A 20118-nucleotide genomic window follows, 5' to 3' on the forward strand; every position below is an offset into this window, starting at 1 on the left:
TGCAGGGTGTGTTGGCTGGAGCACCTGCCTCCTTCTCGATTTTGTCTGGGCCCAGAGCTGAGCTGACCCAAGGCCCTGGGAGTCCCTTCTGGCCAGGCACCCTGGTGACTCTGTGTTGTCTTCCTGCTTACCCACCCGCTCCCGATGACAGGCGTGAACTTCAACCCGGACCAGTGCAGCCCCAACGGCACAGACCCCTACAAGCCCAAGTGCCCCGAGAGTGACATGGCGCGGCACGAGCCTGCCTTCCCCGAGTGGCTGACGGTGCTCCTGCTCTGCCTCTACCTGCTCTTCGCCAACATCCTGCTGCTCAACCTCCTCATCGCCATGTTCAAGTGAGCGCTCGTGGCATGGGTTGACAGGAGGGTGGGTGGGTGTCCCAGTGTCCTCCCGGGGTCCCGGGGACAGAGCGGACAGTGCTGGCACATGGAGGCGTCTCACTAGCATCCTGTGGAGCATGCGTGTCCACTCTCCCCGGTCACTGTCTGCCTCTTGAGCCGGCGGCTGGTCTGTCCTTGTCGTGGCCGCTGGGGACCTACAGCACGTGGGCTCAGGTAGGCTCTGCTCGTGGCGTCCGCGGTGTGTGCTGCCACGGACACGCGGTGCAGCCTGAAGTCCCCTTCTTCCCTGCAAGGAAGGGCCGTTAGGATCAACCAAAATGAGGCTGTCGAGGCAGAAATAATTTAATAAAAGTTTGTTGAAAGCCAAATGTGAAGATTGACCCAGGAAGACACACAAATATATAAACATAAAGATTTTACAGCTTTTGTTTTAGAATTTTAGTCCTAAGATAGTAAAACAAACTCCTCGGTTTATAAAAGACAGTTGGATCCAAATTATTTTTGACAAAATGGGGCCATTCACATGGCTAAACCTTCTTTGCCCAAAGGGTAATCCACTCAAGGCTGTGGACCAAAATTTTGGGCAAAGCAGTTTTAATGGTACTGTAATTTAAAAATCTCTTTTGCCGTTTTTTCCAGTTTTAAATGAGTTTAGGATTAGATTTTTAATGTTTAGCTAGAACTGTCTGAATTGTATAAGAAAAATAAAGTCTCCAAGTAGCTAGGAATCAGTGATACCATAACCAGGGAGTTTTATTTTAATGCCAGTAGAAAAGTGAGCAGATTTAAGGTAATACGTAGAGAAACAGGCAGCACCCTTGGAAGCCTCCATGTTAATTCTGTAGTCGTAGGGTTTTCAAATAATCACTGTTTGAGCTCCGGATTTTTTCACATATAATTTGCCGATGGGTTTAACACGTGCACGAGAACGTGCCGTGACTCGTGGCTGGCGCAGCCCAGCAGCCTGTGGCCTCATGCTGTGGGAACCTGTTTGTCTCCTTTTCACGTCCCAGTTTCTGAAAGACGTGCTGGATCTGGGTTTTATCTTCATCGTTTTATTTTCATTCTGCACTTGCTCCTTTGCTCCTTTGCTCCTCTTGTTCTAAGTTTAAATATATTTCCCCCTTTCGAGAGAAGGGCAAGCGCTGTGAAATTGCAAAGTCCTCTGCCGCAGAGAAGGGGGGAGCAGGGGAGGAGCTGGCGCCGCGGGGAGGAGGGAGGGACGGAAGCTTTTCCTACCCAGAGTAGTTTTAAACATCCTTGCCTTTACCTCGTAGACGGAGGCTGTTTTCCTCTCAGAACTTCCTTTTAGAAGTTTCTCAGTTCTAGCCAGAACCGAGACACTAAAGGGAGAAGCACTCTGTTGTGGCCAGGGCTGCTTACAGCCATCCCGGGCTAGGTGGGCCCGCTTACATACACGTGACACCAGCCGGTGGGTGTCCCTCCAGCCTGGAGGGCCCGTTCCCGCCCTGGGTGCGTGGGGCGGCAGCGGCTATGCGGCGGAGCAGGGTGCCCTCCCGTGATTGAACCGGAGAAGCTAAGGGAACAGCTCGCTGCAGACCTCCAGGGAAACAGTTGACAGAGCTCCCGTTTTATCCCGCCCTGGAATTTAACAAAAGCCTTTTCCTTGCACTGGTAGCCGCAGCTCTCGTTCTAAGAGCGTCAGGAGGACCCCAGCGTTAATACACCAGAGCTTGGACGGGGCAGGAAGTGTGCCGATTCCAGGGGGAGCCTGCCGGCAGCTCCCAACAGGAGCACCAAGCTCGGGAGCGCGTTGGCTTCCTTGCTGGTACCTGCTCCGAGGCTGGAAGCCGGCTGGGGGCTCCAGGGATGTCACTTTGAAACCCTGCTGACTGCACCACTTTTTTTTTTTTTTACTGCAATTAGGCTGTTGAGGTAGAGATAATTTAATAAAGGTTTATTGGAGGCCACATGCAAGGCGTGGCCTGGGAAGACACACCAGTGAGGCAGGCGTGTTGCAGAGTCTGCTCTGCGGGATGCTGTCGTGGGAGAGGGTCGGGGACGGCCCTCCGCTGGGGCAGCACAGGCATCCGCCGAGCCTGCGACGTGCGGGCCGCAGCGTCCACCTGCAGGACAGTCAGTAAACCTCGCGATTCAGAAACAAATCCGTGTCTGCTCAGTGGCGTGGCCGTGCAGTCACCCGTGTGTTAACCCACGGAGTGAAGCACTCCTGGTCGGACCCTGTGCTCGGGTGCGGGACGCGGGCCAGGAGCACAGCCCCTCCCAGGCTGCTCACCTGGAAGCCAGACTGACGCGTAGTGACACCGACCTTGACCTTGAGCAGCTGCAGGAGGCAGCACTGTGCGACCAGGTGCCCCCTGCTCCGCCTGGGGGACGTGCTGGGGGCGCCGGCTGCTGCGGCTCTGCCCCTCAGCGCCCTGGGCGCTCGGCTATGTCCCCCGGGGCGTGTTCCTGCTGCCCCTGCTGCGTGCCCCCGACGTGCTGGCCAGGCTCTGGGGCTTGTTTCCGGAGTTCTGTGCCACTGTGGGCGGCTCTGTCTGGCTCGCCCACACCGTCAGGGGCTTGTTCGTCTGCAGTCTTCACGGGTTATGTTTGGCGGGATTTGTGCTGTGTGCGCCACCCCGAGCCACTGCCCAGCGTCTGCGCGGCACCCGCAGCAGAGCCATGGGCCTCGCCCCCCGTAGATATCCGAGGCACCTGGGTGAGGCCCCCAAAAACGCCCACCTTCTGACCCACAGCACTGTGGATACAGTGCCTCATGTGGCCAGAGGGACTGCAGGGGTGGGGGTAGGGGGCTTGAGACGGGTGACCATCCAGGATTGCCCGGGTCCGTGTAAGCGGGAGGCAGGTCTCTGAGTCAGGGAAGGAGCGTGGCGACGGAAGTGGAGGTGGGAGCCATGTGAGGCCGGGAAGGTGTGAGGCAGGAAATATAGGGAACGCAGCTGCCTTGGGCCTCCAGGAGGGCTCAGCCCCGTCTGCACCCTGGGCTTAGCCTAGTGCGACTTCTGACCTCTGGAACTATGAAGGAATCAACCTGATTGTTTAAGCCACTAAGTTTATGGTGATGTGTTGTAGCAGCAATAGGAAGCTATCGATAATATGGTAGCTATTTCTTCTCTCTGGAAATTTCTATCAAAGGTTTTCCTTAAATCCTTGGTATTTTGAAACATTCAATCTCATCATAGAACTTTTAGAATATTTGCCATTTTGTCTGTGATCCACCCTCCTGGCTCCAGCTGGAGGTCGTCATCTCCAGCCTTCGGACGGTCCCTCTAGTGTCTTGTCACTGTCACGGATTCTCTGTAGCAGCCGGTGGGCCCCAGGCTTTGGGGGCCCCGTTATGCTCCTGCAGGCTTTAAACTTGGGACGAAGACAGTGCTGACGACCTCACAGCAGAGGCAGCCTGGACAGGAGGGGGACAGGGGACAGGAGACCACACAGAATGAAAACCCCAGCGTTTGGGCCGGGTCCCAGCAGGCCCCTGAGCTGGTTCTGGGGGCTCCATGGCCCACTCCTGGCCCTGGGAGTGGCACTCAGGAGACCGAGGGCCCGGCCACAGCTGCGGGGATGTCCTGGCCCAGGGAAGGGTCAGTGTCTCCAAGCCGCCTCCGTAACCCAGAAAGCCCTGCCAGCCTTCAGAGCCCCCAGCCTCCGCAGACAGGCCCTGCGCTGCCTGTGACCCTTGCAAAACCTTTTCTTCCTGGTGTTGTCTGGCACCGTCCTCTGCCTCTTTCAGCAGCTAAATTGCTGGAGTTGCCGCTTTGTTCTAGCATGTGCTCTGAACCTCGAGAGGGCCTGAGCACGCCTAGAGGCTGAGAGCGAGTACTGGCCCGTGCCATGGGAGCTCGCCTGCGAGATGCAGCCCTGTGCTCGCAGAATCGCGGATAAACTCCTCTTAGAGTTCAATGCCAAACAACATCTGTCTCTCGACGAAGGTGCACTTTGTGTTATTCGTTAGCGAGGTTTATAAAATCTAAAATTCACACGTGCTTTTCTTTTTTCTCACTTCGGCTTCCGGAGCTCGGCGTTCTGAGGCTGGTGGGCCGCGTTCTGCCTGCAGCCCCCGCGCCTCCCTGAGCCGCGGCTCTGCTCCCCGTGGCCGTCTCTCTGGCAAACACCGACCGCGTGGCATCCTTCTCTCCTCCCGACAGCTACACCTTCCAGCAGGTCCAGGAGCACACGGACCAGATCTGGAAGTTCCAGCGCCATGACCTGATCGAGGAGTACCACGGGCGGCCCCCCGCCCCGCCGCCCTTCATCCTGCTCAGCCACCTGCAGCTCTTCATCCGGAGGGTGGTCCTGAAGATCCCCGCCAGGCGGCACCGGCAGCTCAGTATGCGCCTCCTGTCACCTGAACGTCACCTGAGCGTGGGGCAGGCGGGGGTGGGGCAGCTCCTTCTAGAGCCCTGGCCGTGCAGAGGGCAGGCGGAGCTCTCAAGCCACTGATCTCCCCGGCCTGGAGCAGATGCCGGGGACTGAGCCCAGCGCCCACTTGGAGCAGGTGTTGGGGGCCCCCTCCCTCAAGGCCCCAGTAGGTCAGGTCCTCAGGTGCCCTCCCACGAGGGTTTGAGGTCCCCTGAGTCTGTCCCCTGCCCCGACAGAGAACAAGCTTGAGAAGAACGAGGAGGCGGCCCTGCTGTCCTGGGAGATCTACCTGAAGGAGAACTACCTGCAGAGCCAGCAGTTCCAGCAGAGGCAGCGGCTGGAGCAGAAGATCGGCCACATCAGCGATAAGTACGGGAGGCCGGGGCGGACACGCTGGGCAGCCCCCGCCATTCTAGAGGCGTGAGGCACACCCTGCCCAGGCAGGGAAGCTCCCTGCAGTTCCACAGGCACCCGGGCCTGTGCCAGCCGCTGGCCCACGGCCCTCCAGGTCCTAGGGAAGGCTGGGCCCCCAGGGCGAGGGTCTGAGGCAGGGAGGGGAAGCCCTGCTGGGCTGGAGGAGGGCGGGGTGGCTGCAGAGGGCCAGCGGGAGGCCTGGGAGGGTGCCCACATGGGAATTCAGGACTGTCTAGGGATGGTTTGCCCTGTTGGTGCATGGCCTCCTGGCAGCTTCTGCAGGGCCTCAGGAGCACAGTGCTCAGCACCGCCCCCCTCGCAGCCTCCTGCCGGCTTCCTTCCCGGCTGCAGGGTCAGTGCTGGGGAAAGGTATTTCTGCTCCCTCCCTCGCTCCAGCCCTCAGCCCTGGCAGGCGCCAGCATGGCCTGACTGCCCAGCAGCAGGCAGCTGGGAGGGCCTGGCCCAGGGTCCTGCTGCCAGTGTGCATCCTACTGTGTCCAGGCCCTGCCCCTGCCCGGCCCCAGGCTCCTCATCACCTGAGGGGAGGAGAAGCAGGAGGGACATGCTGCCACGCTGCAGGGAGATGCCTGCAGGCCATGAAGAGGGTGTCCTGGAGCTGCAGGGAGTGGCCAAGAGCATGGGCTCCAGATAGACCAGGCCGAGTGGCCCCTTCTTAGTGATGCGCATGTGCCTCTGTCTCTCTGAGCCTCCCTTGCCTCCTCTGTAAGGTGGAGACCATGACAGCACCTGTCACCTGGAGTTGTTTCCAGAATGCAGCGGGATCATGGCTGTAAAGCCTTGAGCACGTATATGCTTGAGCCGTAACCAGTGCTCTGCGAGCATGGGGTGTTGCAGGTGCATGAGTGATGATGATGGTGGTGGTGGTGATGGTGGTGATGGTGTTTGTAGTGGTGGTGGTGGTGGTGATGGTGATGATGGTGATGATGGTGGTGGTGGTGGTGGTGATGGTCGTGGTGGTGGTGATGATGGTGGTGATGGTGATGGTGGTAGTGGTGGTGGTGGTGATGGTGGTGGTGGTGATGGTGGTGGTGGTTGTGGTGATGGTGATGGTGGTGGTGGTGATGGTGGTAGTGGTGGTGGTGGTGGTGATGGTGGTGGTGGTGGTAGTGATGATGATGATGCTGATGGTGGTGGTGGTGATGGTGGTAGTGGTGGTGATGGTGGTGGTGGTGGTAGTGATGATGATGATGCTGATGGTGGTGGTGGTGGTCATGGTGGTCATGGTGATGATAGTGATGATAATGAATGGTGGTGACAATGGTGAGTACCTCAGTGGGCTACCTGATGCTCAATGCCTCTGCTAGCTTCCATGCTAGATGCCCTGTTTGCTTGAGTCTTGGTGCAGTGACTTCCAGTTGAGCCCTTGGCATGCCCTCTGCTTGGGAGAGTCTTCTCCCGGAGATAGGCAGGACTTGCTGTGTCACTTCATTTGGATGTCACTTCACTGGAAGGCCTTTCCTGCCCTCCACCCACTCTGTCCCCATTCTGTCTTTAATATTCTGAATGTTGGTTAGTGGCCTTGTGGGTGGATTGGTTGGTGGGTTGTGTTAATGTCCACCTGCCCCCTTTATGGAGATGTGTAAGCTCTCTGAGGACAGGGACAGAGTCCCTCATGTCCCCACAGTATCCTGGGACCTAGAGCAGCCTCGGTGCTTGGCAGGTACTGAACAAATCCTGTGTGATCCGGAGCTGCTGCAGGTCCGGCGGGATTGCAGGAGTCTGGAGTGTGGTCTCCAGGCCTGCTCAGCACTGACGTTCCGCTCTGATCCTCCAGTTAAAGAGGAGGTACCTTGTGGGGTCCATGCAGGGCTCCGAGCACCTTCTATGTGCTCTGGCCAGGAATGGCTTCGACTGATGGCCTTGTCTGGTGACGTTCGACTCTGGACAGTGGCTATGCCCAGGGCCCAGACACTGAGGCAGGGTGCTCGGGAGCACTGCGGGACGTCCTGCGGCCTCCACATGCCAGGACGCTCCACACACACCCCGAAGCTGGAAGGCCATGGCAGCGCTGACGGGCAGTACAGTCAGGGCTGGATACCAATGGCCACGCGTGTCAGGGCTCCCTGTGGGCCAGGGCTTCCCCTGGGTCCCCTCACTCCGTCCTCCTGCAGAGGGAGGTGGTGTTTATTCCACTTTTACCAGCGGGGAAGAGGAAACGGATGTGCAGGAAAGTCAGGAAGTCGGGCAGCCCAGTGTCCACCGCTGGGGACTGCTGCAGCTGGGATCGAGTGCAGCCCAGCCACCCGCAGCGTCCCGCCCTCAGGAGCCAGGCTGGGCCCACCGCAGTCAGCCCAGACTCTGACAGCAGCAGGGACCTCAGAGGTGCCCAACTCCCAGCCTGGGGACGCTGAGGAAGCCGGGCTCCTGCTGTTACCTCCTGAGGCTGAAAGAGCTTAATTGAATATAAACTTTCCGAGCAGAGCTGACAGAACGTGTTTCAGCTGAGGCGGTGGCCGGTGTGCTGAGCTGTCGCTCACATTGCTCAGAGTTCTGGTTTGTGACAAAAATCCATGTACGTCCACAGACAGAGTCTTGCAGACCACAGGCACCAGGAGGGTGATGAGAGCCCTGGGCCCTTACCAAGGCCCCCTGGCCGGGCCACCTTCTCCCCGAGGGCCTGTGGCTTGTGGTGTGCCGTGACCTCACAGCACCGAGCTGAGCCAACCCAGCGCCTCCCCACACGGCAGTGCCGGAGAGCTGGGGTCTCTGACATGCTCGGCTGCAAATCTAGACGGTTCCTGCGCCGCACAGTGACTGGGTCACGGGATCCAAAGGTGCCTTAAACGTCCTGGCCCCCAGGCCTGGCCATTGGGCTCAGCTGTGTCATCTTCCAGGGTGGACACCATGGTGGACCTGCTGGACAGGGACCGTCTGAAGAGGTCGAGCTCCGTGGAGCAGAGACTGGCCTCCCTGGAGGAGCAGGTGGGTTTGAGTCAGGGCCTCTGTCCGTGGGGCGCGCGGCCTGCAGGGTCCCTCCGTGGGGTGGTAGCACTGAGCATAAGCATCCTGGGAAATGATGCTGAGGACGAGGTCGGAATGTCGGGAAATCGTCCCCAACTGGCAGAGGCGCCGTCTCTGTCCTCCAGAAAACTCCACCCAGACGCACATGCGGTCGAGCCCCACCCGCCTGCTGCCCTCCCTGCCCGGCCAGGCGGCTGCGGACCCTGTGCCTGCACCTGGGCGAGGGCTGCAGCCAAGCAGGGGAGGGAGGGACAGCCACGGTAACCAGGGACAGTTGCTTCTGAACTTCCATGTGCTCGGTGGCTCGGAAGCAGTGTCAGTGAGGAGCATGCAGATGGAGCCTGTCACTCACAGAGGCTGTGCGGGAGGCCGGCCACTGGCTTCAGTGACGAGTAGGGACCCTCAGCCTGGCCCTGCTGGGCCGTGAGAGTGTCCTGGGGCTGCCCTAACAAGTGACCACCCAGGGGCTTGCACAACAGGACTTCGTCCTCACAGTCCAGGGCCAGAGGTCCGACCCAAGGCGTGTAGAGGGCCGGCTCCCTCCGGAGGCCCCAGGGGAATCCGCCCTGCCTCCTCTGGCCTCTGGTAGCCCCAGGCACGGTCCCATGGCCGTCCTCCCAATGTGCCTCAGCTGCGTCCTCTCCTCTCCTTACGGGGACACGGGTCACTGGAATGGGGCCACCCCAATGGCACGCCGTGTCCCTCACCGGTTATACTGCAGAGGCCGTGTTTCCAAGCGAGGGCGTGTTCCGAGGCTCCGGGCGGCGAGCGTACTTGGGGCTGCTGTTACGCACGTGCTCTGGGAGCGTGGCCTGGGCAGGGCCCGGCCGGGAGGGAAGACGGGCTGAGCGGAGGGCGGCTGAGGGGTGAGAGGGAGGCCGTGCCAGGGTCACGCTGGCCAGGCAGCATCAGGCGCCCCGGATGGAGGGTGGCACAGCCGCAGGCACAGAGGGGCGGGGTGGGGCCCGGGGCTGGCGGAGCCTTGGCTGCCACTGCCCAGGACAGGCCCTGTCCTCGTTCGGGCACGGGGGGACTCAGCAGGGCAGCTCTGCAGGCCGCACTGCCGGGTACCAGGACTGCCACCAGCTTCGCCCCAGGCTGAGTTCGTGTCCTGACCGAGGGGGGCAGGTCCAGCCCCTGCCTCTGAGCGTCCTTCCGCCTCCACCCCTTTCCGTGCCCACTGCCCGGGCCCCTGCTGCCCACGGTGGCCCCGGCGGCCAGCGCTGAGCCCCTGGTGGCGGCTCCATGGCCATTCCCGCATCGTGCCATCTCCTGTGGGTCTCTGGCCTTACTGACACCCTGGCGTGGCTGCAGCAGTGCCACGCGTCGTCCCCTGGGCCACCTTAGTCACAGCCTCCCCACCGCCCCTGCGGTCGAGCACACCGGGCTCTGGAGAGAGCCATGGAGGCCACGTCCTTCGATGCCGTGCTGCCCTCTCCCCGCGGTCCACTCTTGTCTTACTGGGGGCTTCACGTTGGTTCCTTTGCCTCTGGTGTGACCTGTCCCGGTGGCTGTTGTGTCCCTCGGCAGCCGGCTCCCTCTGGGAAGCAGGGTGGGCGTGCGTCCTGCCGGCTTGGCTTGGCCGTGGCCTGGGGAGCAGGCTTGGTTTTAGCTTTCGAGGGGCGCAGCGTGCTGGGGAGGGGGCGGGCTTCCAGCTGGCTGCTGGGGTCGCCAGGGGCCAGGGCTGCGAGCGGGGGACACCAGCCTTGCTGTCGAGCAGGCAGAGGGCCGCACACCAAGCCTGGGCGGCGGGTGCTAATTCTGTCCTCCTGGGACGTGCCTTCCAGGTGGCCCAGACGGCCACAGCCCTGCACTGGATCGTGAGGACCCTGAGGGACAGTGGCTTTGGCTCGGAGACGGGCGTCCCCATCCTAGGTGAGTGGGTGGCCGTGCCAGCAGCTGGTCTCCCCAGCCTGTGTCCTTTGAGTTGTGGGGTCAGCTGGGCGGAGACATCTGAGCGTGGTGCGGCTGGGCCCGCGGGAGGCCGGCTGCGGGCAGTCCCCAGCGGCGGGGCGGCGCTCTCCCGCATGGCCCGGCCGCCGACGCAGGCACCGAGGCTCCGCTGCCCCCCGACCTGCCCGGGCTCCCAAGCCCCTAGGGGAGGCCTGGCCTGCTGTGCCCTGAGCTCCTGATGCACGTCACACTGCAAAGGTGGGGTGCAGGGAGGACAGCTCCAGGTGACATCTGTGCCCGGTCACATGGCCGGGACTATGAAAGCGAAGTCTGCTTTCCTAAACTTGTAGCCAGCCAGGAAAGGGGCGTGAGTCACCTTCTTCAGGCCTTGCTGGCCCCACGAGCAAGTCTGGCCTCCTGAGCTGGACAGGCCTCTGGCCTTGGGCTCAGCTCACTGCTGGGAGCTCTGGTGGCTGCACAGGGGCAGGTGCCGGCAGTCACTGCCCTACCGCCCATGGCTGTCCTTCCAGGGCCAGGGTCCCTGGGAGAGGCTCCCACTCGGGGCTGGCGTGCAGCCTGCATGGCCGCTGGGCTTGGGGAGGCAGGGGCAGCCCAGATGTTTGGGGAGGGTCACAGAGGAGCCCCTGTCCTGTGGGCCGGGCCTGGCTCTGCGTCACGGCCCCAACTGTTCCCAGCCTCCCAGAAGGCCGCTGAGGAGCAGGACCTGGAGCTGGGCGGCAGGAAGAAGGTGGAGGAGCCGGGGGACGGCTACCATGTGGATGCGCGGCACCTCCTCTACCCCAGCCGCCGTGTCACGCGCTTCCCTGTGCCCAACGAGAAGGTGCCCTGGGAGGTGAGTGACCAGGCAGGAGGTGGCGGGCTCTGGGGCGGGCAGGGCGGTCCTGCTCCCACCCTCCAATCTGAGTGTCTGGGGCCCCAATGCCATTGGCCCAGGCACCCCAACAGCACCCCATGTCACCCCCACATCATCCCACATCACCCCATGTCATGCCATATCATCCCATGTCACCAGCACGTCACCCCCACATTACCCCACGTCATCCCCATGTTACTCCATATCACCCCATGTCACCCCACGTCACCCCACATCACCCTATATCACCCCCATATCATCCTGTCACTCCCACAGCACCCCCACATCACCCGTCACCCCATGTCACCCCCTTGTCACCCCCATGCCACCCACATTACCCCATGTCACCAGCACATCACCCCCACATTACTCCACATCATCCCCATGTCACCCCACGTCATCCCCACATCACCCCCAGGTCACCACCCTATGTCACTCCCACGTCACGCCATGTCACCCCCACGCACATTTGACAGATGAGGAAACTGAGGCACACAGAGGTCAAGTTCCCCAAGCCACACAGCTGGGGGGAGGGGCCTGGTGGGCACAGCTCACGCCCAGGGCTGCTCCTGAAACTGCCATCTGCCCTGGCACCACCCATGTCACCCCACACCACTCTCATGCTATGCCCCCACGTCACCCCACGTCACCCCCTCTGTCACCCCTGGCCTAGATGCCTCGGCCCCAGAGAGGGCCCTGCCCCCTTCCTGAGTGGAGAGACACAGAGACACACAGGACAGAGGGGTGGGTCATGACACTGGGGAGGCCCTTCTGGAATATTCCAGGCAGTTGCCTTGCTGCCGTCACCTCAGTCTGTGCCATGTGGAGTCCTTGTCACCTCTGGGGTCCAGCCTAGCCCCCAGCCCATGCTGGGAAGACCCCCAAGGCCCCAGTCCTGGCCACCCACCCCTGGGTGGGTCCCGGGATGTGGGGTCCCCCACGTGCGCCCCCTCAGCTGTGCCGTGTCTTGGGGCTGTGCACCTGCACTTGGGGTTGGTTTCGGTCCAGGCCGAGCCACCGTGGCTGTGAGCCGCCCTCTGGCCCTTCCTGGTTCCCCGGGCCCGACCGTGCTCCGGGAGCACAAATCCCGCAGAAACCCCCGTTTTGCTGCAGACGGAGTTTCTGATCTACAACCCCCCCTTCTACTCGGCCGAGAGGAAGGATGCAGCCGCTACGGACCCCATGGGAGAGTAAGTGTGAGCCTCCCTTGGCCCCGAGCCCTGCCCCGGCCGAGCGTCCCCCTGGGGAGCCACCAAGAGCCCCTCAGATGAGGCCCAGGCGGGAAGGGGAGGTCCCCGGGGACGCCACGCGGACGGTGGGCACGGCTGCTCTGGTGGCGGGGCCCTCACGGGGATGTGTCGTCGTTTGCTCCCAGTGTCCCCGAGCTGCTGTCTGAGATCAGCTTCAACGCGGTGGATGGACAGACGGACCGCCGGAGCTTCCACGGGCCCTACGCGGTGCGGGGTGGGCTCCCCCTGTGAGTGTGGCCTGCCCGGGGCCACCGGGCCGCCCCGACACCTGCCCGTGGGGTCTGCTTTGGGGGCAGCTTTCCTCTCTTGCCAGAGGAGACGTTTTCTGACAAAAGCAAACAGGCGACAGGAGGGAGGAGGAAGCGCCGGCTGACGGTGCTTCCTCAGCGCCCAGGACAGCGCACGGGAGGGCCACAGCCTGTGCCTGTCCCTCGGTCCCGGATGCACCTTTGGGGGCTGGGGTTCCGCTGCGTCCTGTGGGAGTGTGGGTGAGGGGAAGGCACTCCGCTCTGCCGCGGGGCAGGTGGCTGGTGGTGCACCTGGCCGGGGTGGTGACCCTCGGTGGCGTCGAGTCCCCATAGGAGTGGCGCTTTGCCCCAGCATGTGGGTGAGGAGACCCAGTGCAAAGGTGCCGGGTGACTGATGCCCACTGTGTGCCAAGGCAGGGAGAGCCCCGCACTGCCCTGGGGTGGCAGAAGGTGCTATGGGAGGGTCTGGAGGGAGGGACAGGTTGCCAGGCTGTGGGTGGCAGGAGCCTCGTGGAGCCTGGGGTCTGAAGGGAGAGGGAGGAGGTGGGTGGTGATTCTCTTGCGGAATGTTCTGGAATAGGGCACGAGTTACTCTGCCTGGCGCCAGAGGTCCTGCGAGGAGGTGCTGGGAGACAGGTGGGGCCTCAGAACAGAGACCACGAGCTGCAGCCCGTGTGTCCACTCTGGTGACCTGGTGTGTGGGCCAGAGCCAGGCGGCACCTAGGGAGGAGCCTGTGGCTGCTGTGGGAGGAGGGAGCAGGAGGGAGCAGGTGGCGCCTGGCATGGCCGTGGTGGGGCAGCAGCTCCTGCTTCCACTGACGGTTGTGCAGAACCACAAGTGCGTCAGGGAGGACTCGGCAGGACTCAGTGGCCACACAACTTCAGTATGACAGAAAGTAACTTTTACGTGAGCGCCACGCTCACGCTGTGCACTGAATTACGTGTTTGTTACACTTTCTCAGGTATGCTTCGTGACATCGTACAGACACCTTTCTATTTTCTTCTAACAAACTGTACAGTTTTTGTCATTTGGGTCTTTAATACAGTTGGAGGCTCTTTGCTTCGGTGTGAGGAGGGTGTGATTTTACTGTGTGGATTCACGTGGAGAGTGGGCGGCCCTCACGCCACTTCCTCCTGGGGTCTGGCTCCTCCCTGGGGTCTGGCTCCTCCCCTGAGGCCTGGCTCCTCCCTGGGGTCTGGCTCCTCCCTGGGGTCTGGCTCCTCCCTGAGGCCTGGCTCCTCCCTGGGGTCTGGCTCCTCCCTGGGGTCTGGGTCCTCCCTGGGGTCTGGCTCCTCCCTGAGGCCTGGCTCCTCCCTGGGGTCTGGCTCCTCCCCTGAGGCCTGGCTCCTCCCTGGGGTCTGCCTTCTCCCTGGGGTCTGGCTCCTCCCTGAGGCCTGGCTCCTCCCTGGGGTCTGGCTCCTCCCTGGGGTCTGGGTCCTCCCTGAGGCCTGGCTCCTCCATGGGGTCTGGCTCCTCCCTGAGGTCTGGCTCCTCCCCTGAGGCCTGGCTCCTCCCTGGGGTCTGGCTCCTCCCCTGAGGCCTGGCTCCTCCCTGAGGTCTGGGTCCTCCCTGAGGCCTGGCTCCTCCCTGAGGTCTGCTTCCTCCCTGGGGTCTGGCTCCTCCCTGGGGTCTGGCTCCTCCCCTGAGGCCTGGCTCCTCCCTGGGGTCTGGCTCCTCCCCTGAGGCCTGGCTCCTCCCTGAGGTCTGCTTCCTCCCTGGGGTCTGGCTCCTCCCTGGGGTCTGGCTCCTCCCCTGAGGCCTGACTCCTCCCTGAGGTCTGGCTCCTCCCCGGGTTCTGGTTCCTCCCCTGAGGTCTGCTTCCTCCCTGGAGTCTGGCTCCTCCCCTGAGGTCTGGGTCCTCCCCTGGGGTCTGGCTCCTCCCCTGAGGTCTGGGTCCTCCCCTGAGGTCTGGTTCCTCCCTGAGGTCTGCCTCCTCCCTGGGGTCTGGCTCCTCCCCCAGGTCTGGCTCCTCCCCCAGGTCTGGCTCCTCATCTGGAGTGAGGCCCTGACTGTGCTGGCCTCTGTCCCCGGCACAGAATGCTGGCTTGTGTCCCACTCGTCTCTGTGGAGGGTCGCGCCACCATGTGCCACGGCTCTGCGGCAGGTCTGACTCTGGCGTGGGCGCGTCTTCACACTTGGCTTTGCTAATCTTGAGGCTTTGGCTTCCTGTGGGTTTAAAAATCAGTGTGTTTAGTGCTGTGACAAATCCTGATGGGGTATTGATAGGAATTGAATTTATACAAAAAATTAGGACAACAGATACTGTTACAATAATGAATCTTCTATATGTTTGCCAACATTATTCATGTCTTCTCTTTGTTTTATGATTTTCTTTGTAAAGAACTTAACTTTTAAAAAATTACTTATTCTTGCTGAGTATGGTAGCTCACGCCTGTAATCCTAGCACTCTGGGAGGCTGAGGTGGGAGAATGGCTTAAGGCCAGGAGTTCAAGTTCAGCCTAAGCAAGAGTGAGATCCCATCTCTACAAAAAATACAAAAATTAGCCGGGTGTGGTGTTGTGTGCCTGAGTTGCAGCTACTCAGGAGGCTGAGGCAGGAGGATCCCTTGAGCCCAGGAGTTTGAGGTTACAGTGAGCTAGGATGACACCATGGCACTCCAGCCTGGGTGACAGAATAAGACCCTATGTCAAAAAAACATAAGATTTATTCCTAGATACTTGATAATTTTATTATTTTTAGGAATGGTACATTTTTTCTATTATATTGTCCAATTGGTTTTTGTAAATATATAGGAAGTGTGTACGCTGACTTTGTAACCAGCAACTATGCTAAACTTCCTTATTGTTATATAAATTTGTGGATTTTCTTGGATTTTCTATGTAAATCAATATTCTGCAAATAATGACATTACCTTTCTCCTAACGATCAGCGCATGCCCCCTCCCTTTTCTTGCCTGCTGTGTCAGTGATGCTGTGGCGTGGTGTGGAACACACATACCACGCGTGTTAGCATCCTCGTCGTGTGTCTGACTTACTGCCAGAGCTTGCCCGCTTCACCACTGGGCACTGTATCTACTGAAGGAATTTTACACCTACCTTCATCAGATTAGGAGTGTTCCTTCTGGTCTCAGGTTGTCTGGAGTTTGCATCCTGTGGAATGTTTTCAAATGGTTTTTCTGCCCTCAGTTGAGGTGATTATAAGGTATGTTTGCCTTTTACCCACCTAGTATGCGAACTATTGTTATAGCTTGCTCAATGTTGAGCCATCCTTGCATTCCTGGGGTAAACTCTTCTGTTCTTACATTTAACATACAGGATTTTTAAAAAAATCTACGTTCACGGTGGACTTTGCCTAGACTTTATGTTTCCTTACACTGTGTTGTTCTGGTTTTGGTGTGAGGTTGTGCCCATCTTGGAGGATTACCAGGGCAGCCTTCCCTTTTCCAGTCTTTGGCACTGTCTGGATGGGCAGAAACAACGACCTGCTCCCAGACGGTTAGTGATGCTCACCTGTCAGACAGGCAGGTCCAACACCTCCTCAGCACGTGGATTTTTAACTCCTTCGTTTTCCTTAATCGTTACTGGAACCGTATTTTTCTGTTTCTTAGGTCACTTTTAGTAACTGTAATTTTCATCCAACTTTTCAAATGTATTGTGTTCATGATATTCTTTTGTGATTTTTAAAATTCTTTAAACATAAAGTAATTATTCCCCCTTTGAATATTGGTACTTACTATATTTTTCTCTTTTTTTTTGTCTTCCTTGATTATTCTTGCCAGAGGTTAATTTTATTATCTTTTTACAGAACTAGCTGTTGGGTTTGTTGATTATCTTAATTTTTCCTGTCTCATCCGTTTTTGCTTTTATTGTTGTCCTTCCTTCCTTTCCACTTCTTTGAGTTTGCTCATGTTAGAGCTCATTTACATTCAGTTTTCCTGGTTTCCCGACAAGGGCACGCAGGTCTGTAGGTTCTCTGTGAGGCTGGTGGGCTGGTCCCATCCAGTTGGCATGAGAGCTCTCACTTTTCACATCAGAAATTTCATCATAATCCTCGTTTGAGCCTTCCAGTGAGTTAGAGATGGAGTTTCAGTTTCCAGGCCACTCTCGGCTACTGCCCTGGGTTCACTGTGTTCTTCTTGGCCTGTGGTCGGCATCAGGCTGGGTCTTGGGACGGACCGAGTGTCCTCAGTGGCCCTGACTCTGCCCTGGTGGCCTCAGCCCCACCCTGTCGCCCACCCGCAAGGGCAGGAGCTTGTGTGACGCAAGCCACCGGGCGCTGGGATGCTGCTGCAGGAGAGGCTGTGTCTGTCCCCCCTGGGGCCGCCCTCCCCTCAGCATTCGGGTCCTGGCGCTGCCGTAACAAGGGGTCAGAGTTCCGCCAGCTGAGGGGCTTACAGGACAGAGACCCCTCCTCCTGCAGTTCTGGAGGCCTGAAGGCTGGGATCGGGGTCTGCAGGGCCGTGCTCCCCCTGAAGCTTCCGGGGGGCCCTTCCTGCTGCCTCCAGCTCCCAGTGTCACCAGCACCCTTTGTGTTCCTTGGCTGGTGGCTGCGTCAGCCAGGTCTCTGCCTCCCTTGTCACACGGCCTCCCCACTGCGCGTGTCCGTGTCTCTGCTGCCCTTCCTCTGAGAATTAGAGAGCGTGTGGGTTTAGGGCCGACCCTGTTCCATCGTGGCCTCATGTAACTAACTGCACTGCGGGGACGCTGTTTCTAAGTAAGGTCGCGTTCGGAGGCTCTGAAAGGACATGAGTTTGGGGACACTGTCCACCTCCGTGCCCCTGCACGCGGACCGTCTCAGGTCCCCTCCCCAGGACCTCAGCCCAGGAGCATCCTGCTGCTCCCGCGGCACAGTGGGGCACAGACTTTACATGGCCCTTCCCAGCCCCCGTCACGCCCCCACCCGGGCGGCAGCGGGGAGCAGGGGCCAGGAAGTGAGGTGCGTGGAAGGGAGAAGGGAGGCAGGGGCTTCAGCCAGCGCCGGGAGAGCTGGCGGGCGGGGCGTGTGCGGGCCGGGAGGCCAAGCGGGAGGCGGAGGGTGGCGAGGGTGGTGAAGTGGCAGCAATGTGACAAAGTGGCAGCAGTGGTGCTGGGGGCTGCCCAGCCCCACCGTCAGTGGGGAGGGGCTGCTCAGGCCACGTGCTGGCGGGAGGGGCTGTCCCTGCGGGGGGCTGGGAGCAGCTGGGCGGGGGCGAGTGCGTGGACCTCTGCTGAGGGCGGGGGAGGTGGGACCCTCGGGCGATCCCACTGGGAGGCAGGGTGGGTGTGAGGAGGGCCCTGAGGGGCGGGTCAGTGGCTGCAGTGGGGGCCGGGGCCGGCACGGTGGCCCCCAGGGACAGTCTGTCCCACATGGAGGCCGCGCCCACCACACCACCGTGCTGGTGCGTTTCTTCCTCCTGCGTCTCTGGAACTTGCTGTTTCCGGCAGTGCCTGGGGTGACAGGGCAGGGCCTGGCCGACGGGGAGGTGTCTGGGGCACAGTCAGCACCCCGTGCTTGGGGCTGTCCACGTGTCCTGGTGACCCATCATCTGTGGCCACAGCCGTGGACACGGGGCCCCTGGGAGTTTGGCCTGGGCCCACGTACCCCTCGCCAGGCCGCGGGGGCAGGGGCAGCGCTCTGTGCTGGGGCTTCGGAGATGGGCAAGTTCAGTCCGGAACACTCAGGGGGTCCCCTGCTCTGTGGGAGACGGTGGCCATCTCAACACCTCGGTGGCCTGCAGGCGGCCGCACCCCTGCTCCCAGGATGCCCTTCTCTTGCCCAGTGGCCCCGGGGCCACCTGAGTCCCTGGCTTCACCCCTAGGGGATCCCCGAGGGACCCCCCTCCCTGGCCCAGGCAGGTCCCGCAGAGCAGCACACTGTCCCCACGAGCGCGGCTGCTGGTGCCCCCAGCCCCTCCCCGCTGCCCTCCGAGCTCGTCCCGTGCCGGGCAGTGGGCTGAGCCGACCCCTCTGCACCCAGGAACCCCATGGGCCGCACGGGCCTTCGCGGGCGCGGGAGCCTCAGCTGCTTCGGACCCAACCATGCGCTGCACCCCGTGGTCACCCGGTGAGTTCCACGCCCCGCCAGGCGTGAGCACCTTGGCCACACAGTCACGCACATGCGTGTAAGGACTCCTGGGCCGCTCCCGTGTGCTCAGAGCACGGAGAGGACAGCCGCGGCGCTTGGCGCCAGTGTGGGCGTGGGGGGCTCTGCGGACAGCGCGAGTACCCGCGGGCTGAGCTGGCCGTGCCGCCCCCACCGCAGGGCCAGCCCTGACCCCCGGCGCGGGGCTGAGAGCCGCTCCCTTCGCAGGTGGAGGCGGAATGAGGATGGCGCCATCTGCAGGAAGAGCATAAAGAAGATGCTGGAAGTGCTGGTGGTGAAGGTGCCGCCCTCGGAGCTCTGGGCCCTGCCGGGGGTGAGCACCGTGGCCCGAGCACTGCGTGCCGTCCGTCCCGCCCCCGGGCAGCCATGGCTCTGGGCTCCAGCCCGTGAATGACAGTTAATGCTGGGACTCTGTTTTTAGAAGAAGTTCCCCCTCCTGTGTCCTCATTTTGCAGTTGTGAAAACTGAGATTCACGTTCTCTTTGGTGCATAAACACTAACTGAGCACCACTGTGTGCCGGGCGTGGGGCGCAGGGCCAGGGCTGCCTTGGAGGCTGACCGGGGTCCCCTTGCAGAGCTTGGGGTGTGGGGGGCAGAGACGGCCTCGCAGCAGCCCCAGACACGACCCTGCCCCTCACCGCCTGGGCCGGGCTGGGCCCTAACGGCAGGACAGCGTCGCCTAGGGAGGGGGGTGGAGGTGTGCCCAGGCCCGCAGCTTGGGGGCAGCAGTATCACGAGGGACCGAGGCCTGCACAGGCTTCCCGGGAAACCCGTGAGTGTCTCTGTGGCCTTGGAGTGACATGCAGCTCTGGAGAGGTGGGTGCGGGGCAGGAGGTGCAGGTGCAGGTTGTGTGTCCAGCAGGCGGGTGGCGCTGGGGCCGGCGAGGGCCCCACGTGCTCGGCACAGGTGGGAGTCTGGCCGGAGAGACGGGACTGCAGACGCCAGGACGCGGCTGCCAGGGCAGGGGAGGATGGTGAAGGGGCTCCCGTCACCCCACAGAGAGGCTGAGGCAAGGCTGGTGGTTGGGGTCTCGGGCAGTCCCTGCCCCTCAGAGGTCGTGCCTTTGGCCCGCTACACCCCGCCCAGGCCGCGCTGGGTCCTGCGTCTGCCGTGGGCAGCGGGTCCTGGGCAGTGTCACTCCAGCCCTGAGGCTGCCAGACGCTCGCCTGCCTCTGGCTGCCGGGGCCTGGCTGGCTGCCCGTGCCGGGCGTGTGGCCAGTGGACGGCGCCAGGGCGGCCTGTGGTCTGGCGTGGGTGCCTCGCTGACCCGCCCGCACCCCTCTGCCCAGGGCTCCCCGGAGCCTGGAGAGACGCTGCCCCGGAAGCTGAAGCAGATCCTCCGAGAAGAGTCCTGGCCATGTTTTGAGAATTTGCTGAAGCACAGCACGGAGGTAGGGTGGCCCTTCGCTCTGCTCCCGCCTTGTGCCCCGAGGGCTGCAGGATGAGCACATGTGACACTGGGGACCAGTCCCAGCCCTGGTGACAGCAGTCCCACTCAACTTCACGCTGTCCCTGTCCCCACCTCCCTCAGCTCCTGGAGGAATGAGGAAAGAGCTGGGACGTGGCCACGGCTCTGGGCACTGCAGGCACCTTGCTCTCTCTCTCCGCCCTGACATTTCTCCTCTCTGCGTCTAGGGGGTCGGGCAGAGGTCCCCTGCCACCTTCCGGGTGGGACAGGCTGCCTGGAGCCTGGTGTCGCCCTCCTTCCCGCACCCACCCTGCCCG

At 61.4% G+C, this 20118-nt stretch overlaps 1 protein-coding gene and 1 non-coding gene across 10 annotated transcripts in view; both read left to right on the forward strand.

Annotated features, from left to right (window-relative positions):
* Positions 1-20118, forward strand: part of TRPM2 (transient receptor potential cation channel subfamily M member 2) — a 60835-nt gene that overhangs the window by 38238 nt on the left and 2479 nt on the right. For all 9 annotated transcript variants that reach the window (XM_045540798.1, XM_045540796.1, XM_045540797.1 and 6 more), the window contains 11 exons: positions 152-335; positions 4475-4656; positions 4925-5057; positions 7958-8045; positions 9872-9959; positions 10673-10830; positions 11965-12041; positions 12227-12328; positions 18267-18353; positions 18600-18705; positions 19683-19784. In XM_045540798.1, the coding sequence (XP_045396754.1) occupies positions 152-335; positions 4475-4656; positions 4925-5057; positions 7958-8045; positions 9872-9959; positions 10673-10830; positions 11965-12041; positions 12227-12328; positions 18267-18353; positions 18600-18705; positions 19683-19784 (1307 nt within the window). The remainder of the gene's footprint in view (positions 1-151; positions 336-4474; positions 4657-4924; positions 5058-7957; positions 8046-9871; positions 9960-10672; positions 10831-11964; positions 12042-12226; positions 12329-18266; positions 18354-18599; positions 18706-19682; positions 19785-20118) is intronic.
* LOC123630860 lies at positions 18659-18712 on the forward strand. The gene has a single exon (XR_006732801.1). It is a non-coding gene; the product is annotated as a Z6 small nucleolar RNA (small nucleolar RNA).

Source organism: Lemur catta, chromosome 1, assembly GCF_020740605.2.
Source record: "Lemur catta isolate mLemCat1 chromosome 1, mLemCat1.pri, whole genome shotgun sequence".
Taxonomy (NCBI): Eukaryota; Metazoa; Chordata; class Mammalia; order Primates; family Lemuridae; genus Lemur; species Lemur catta.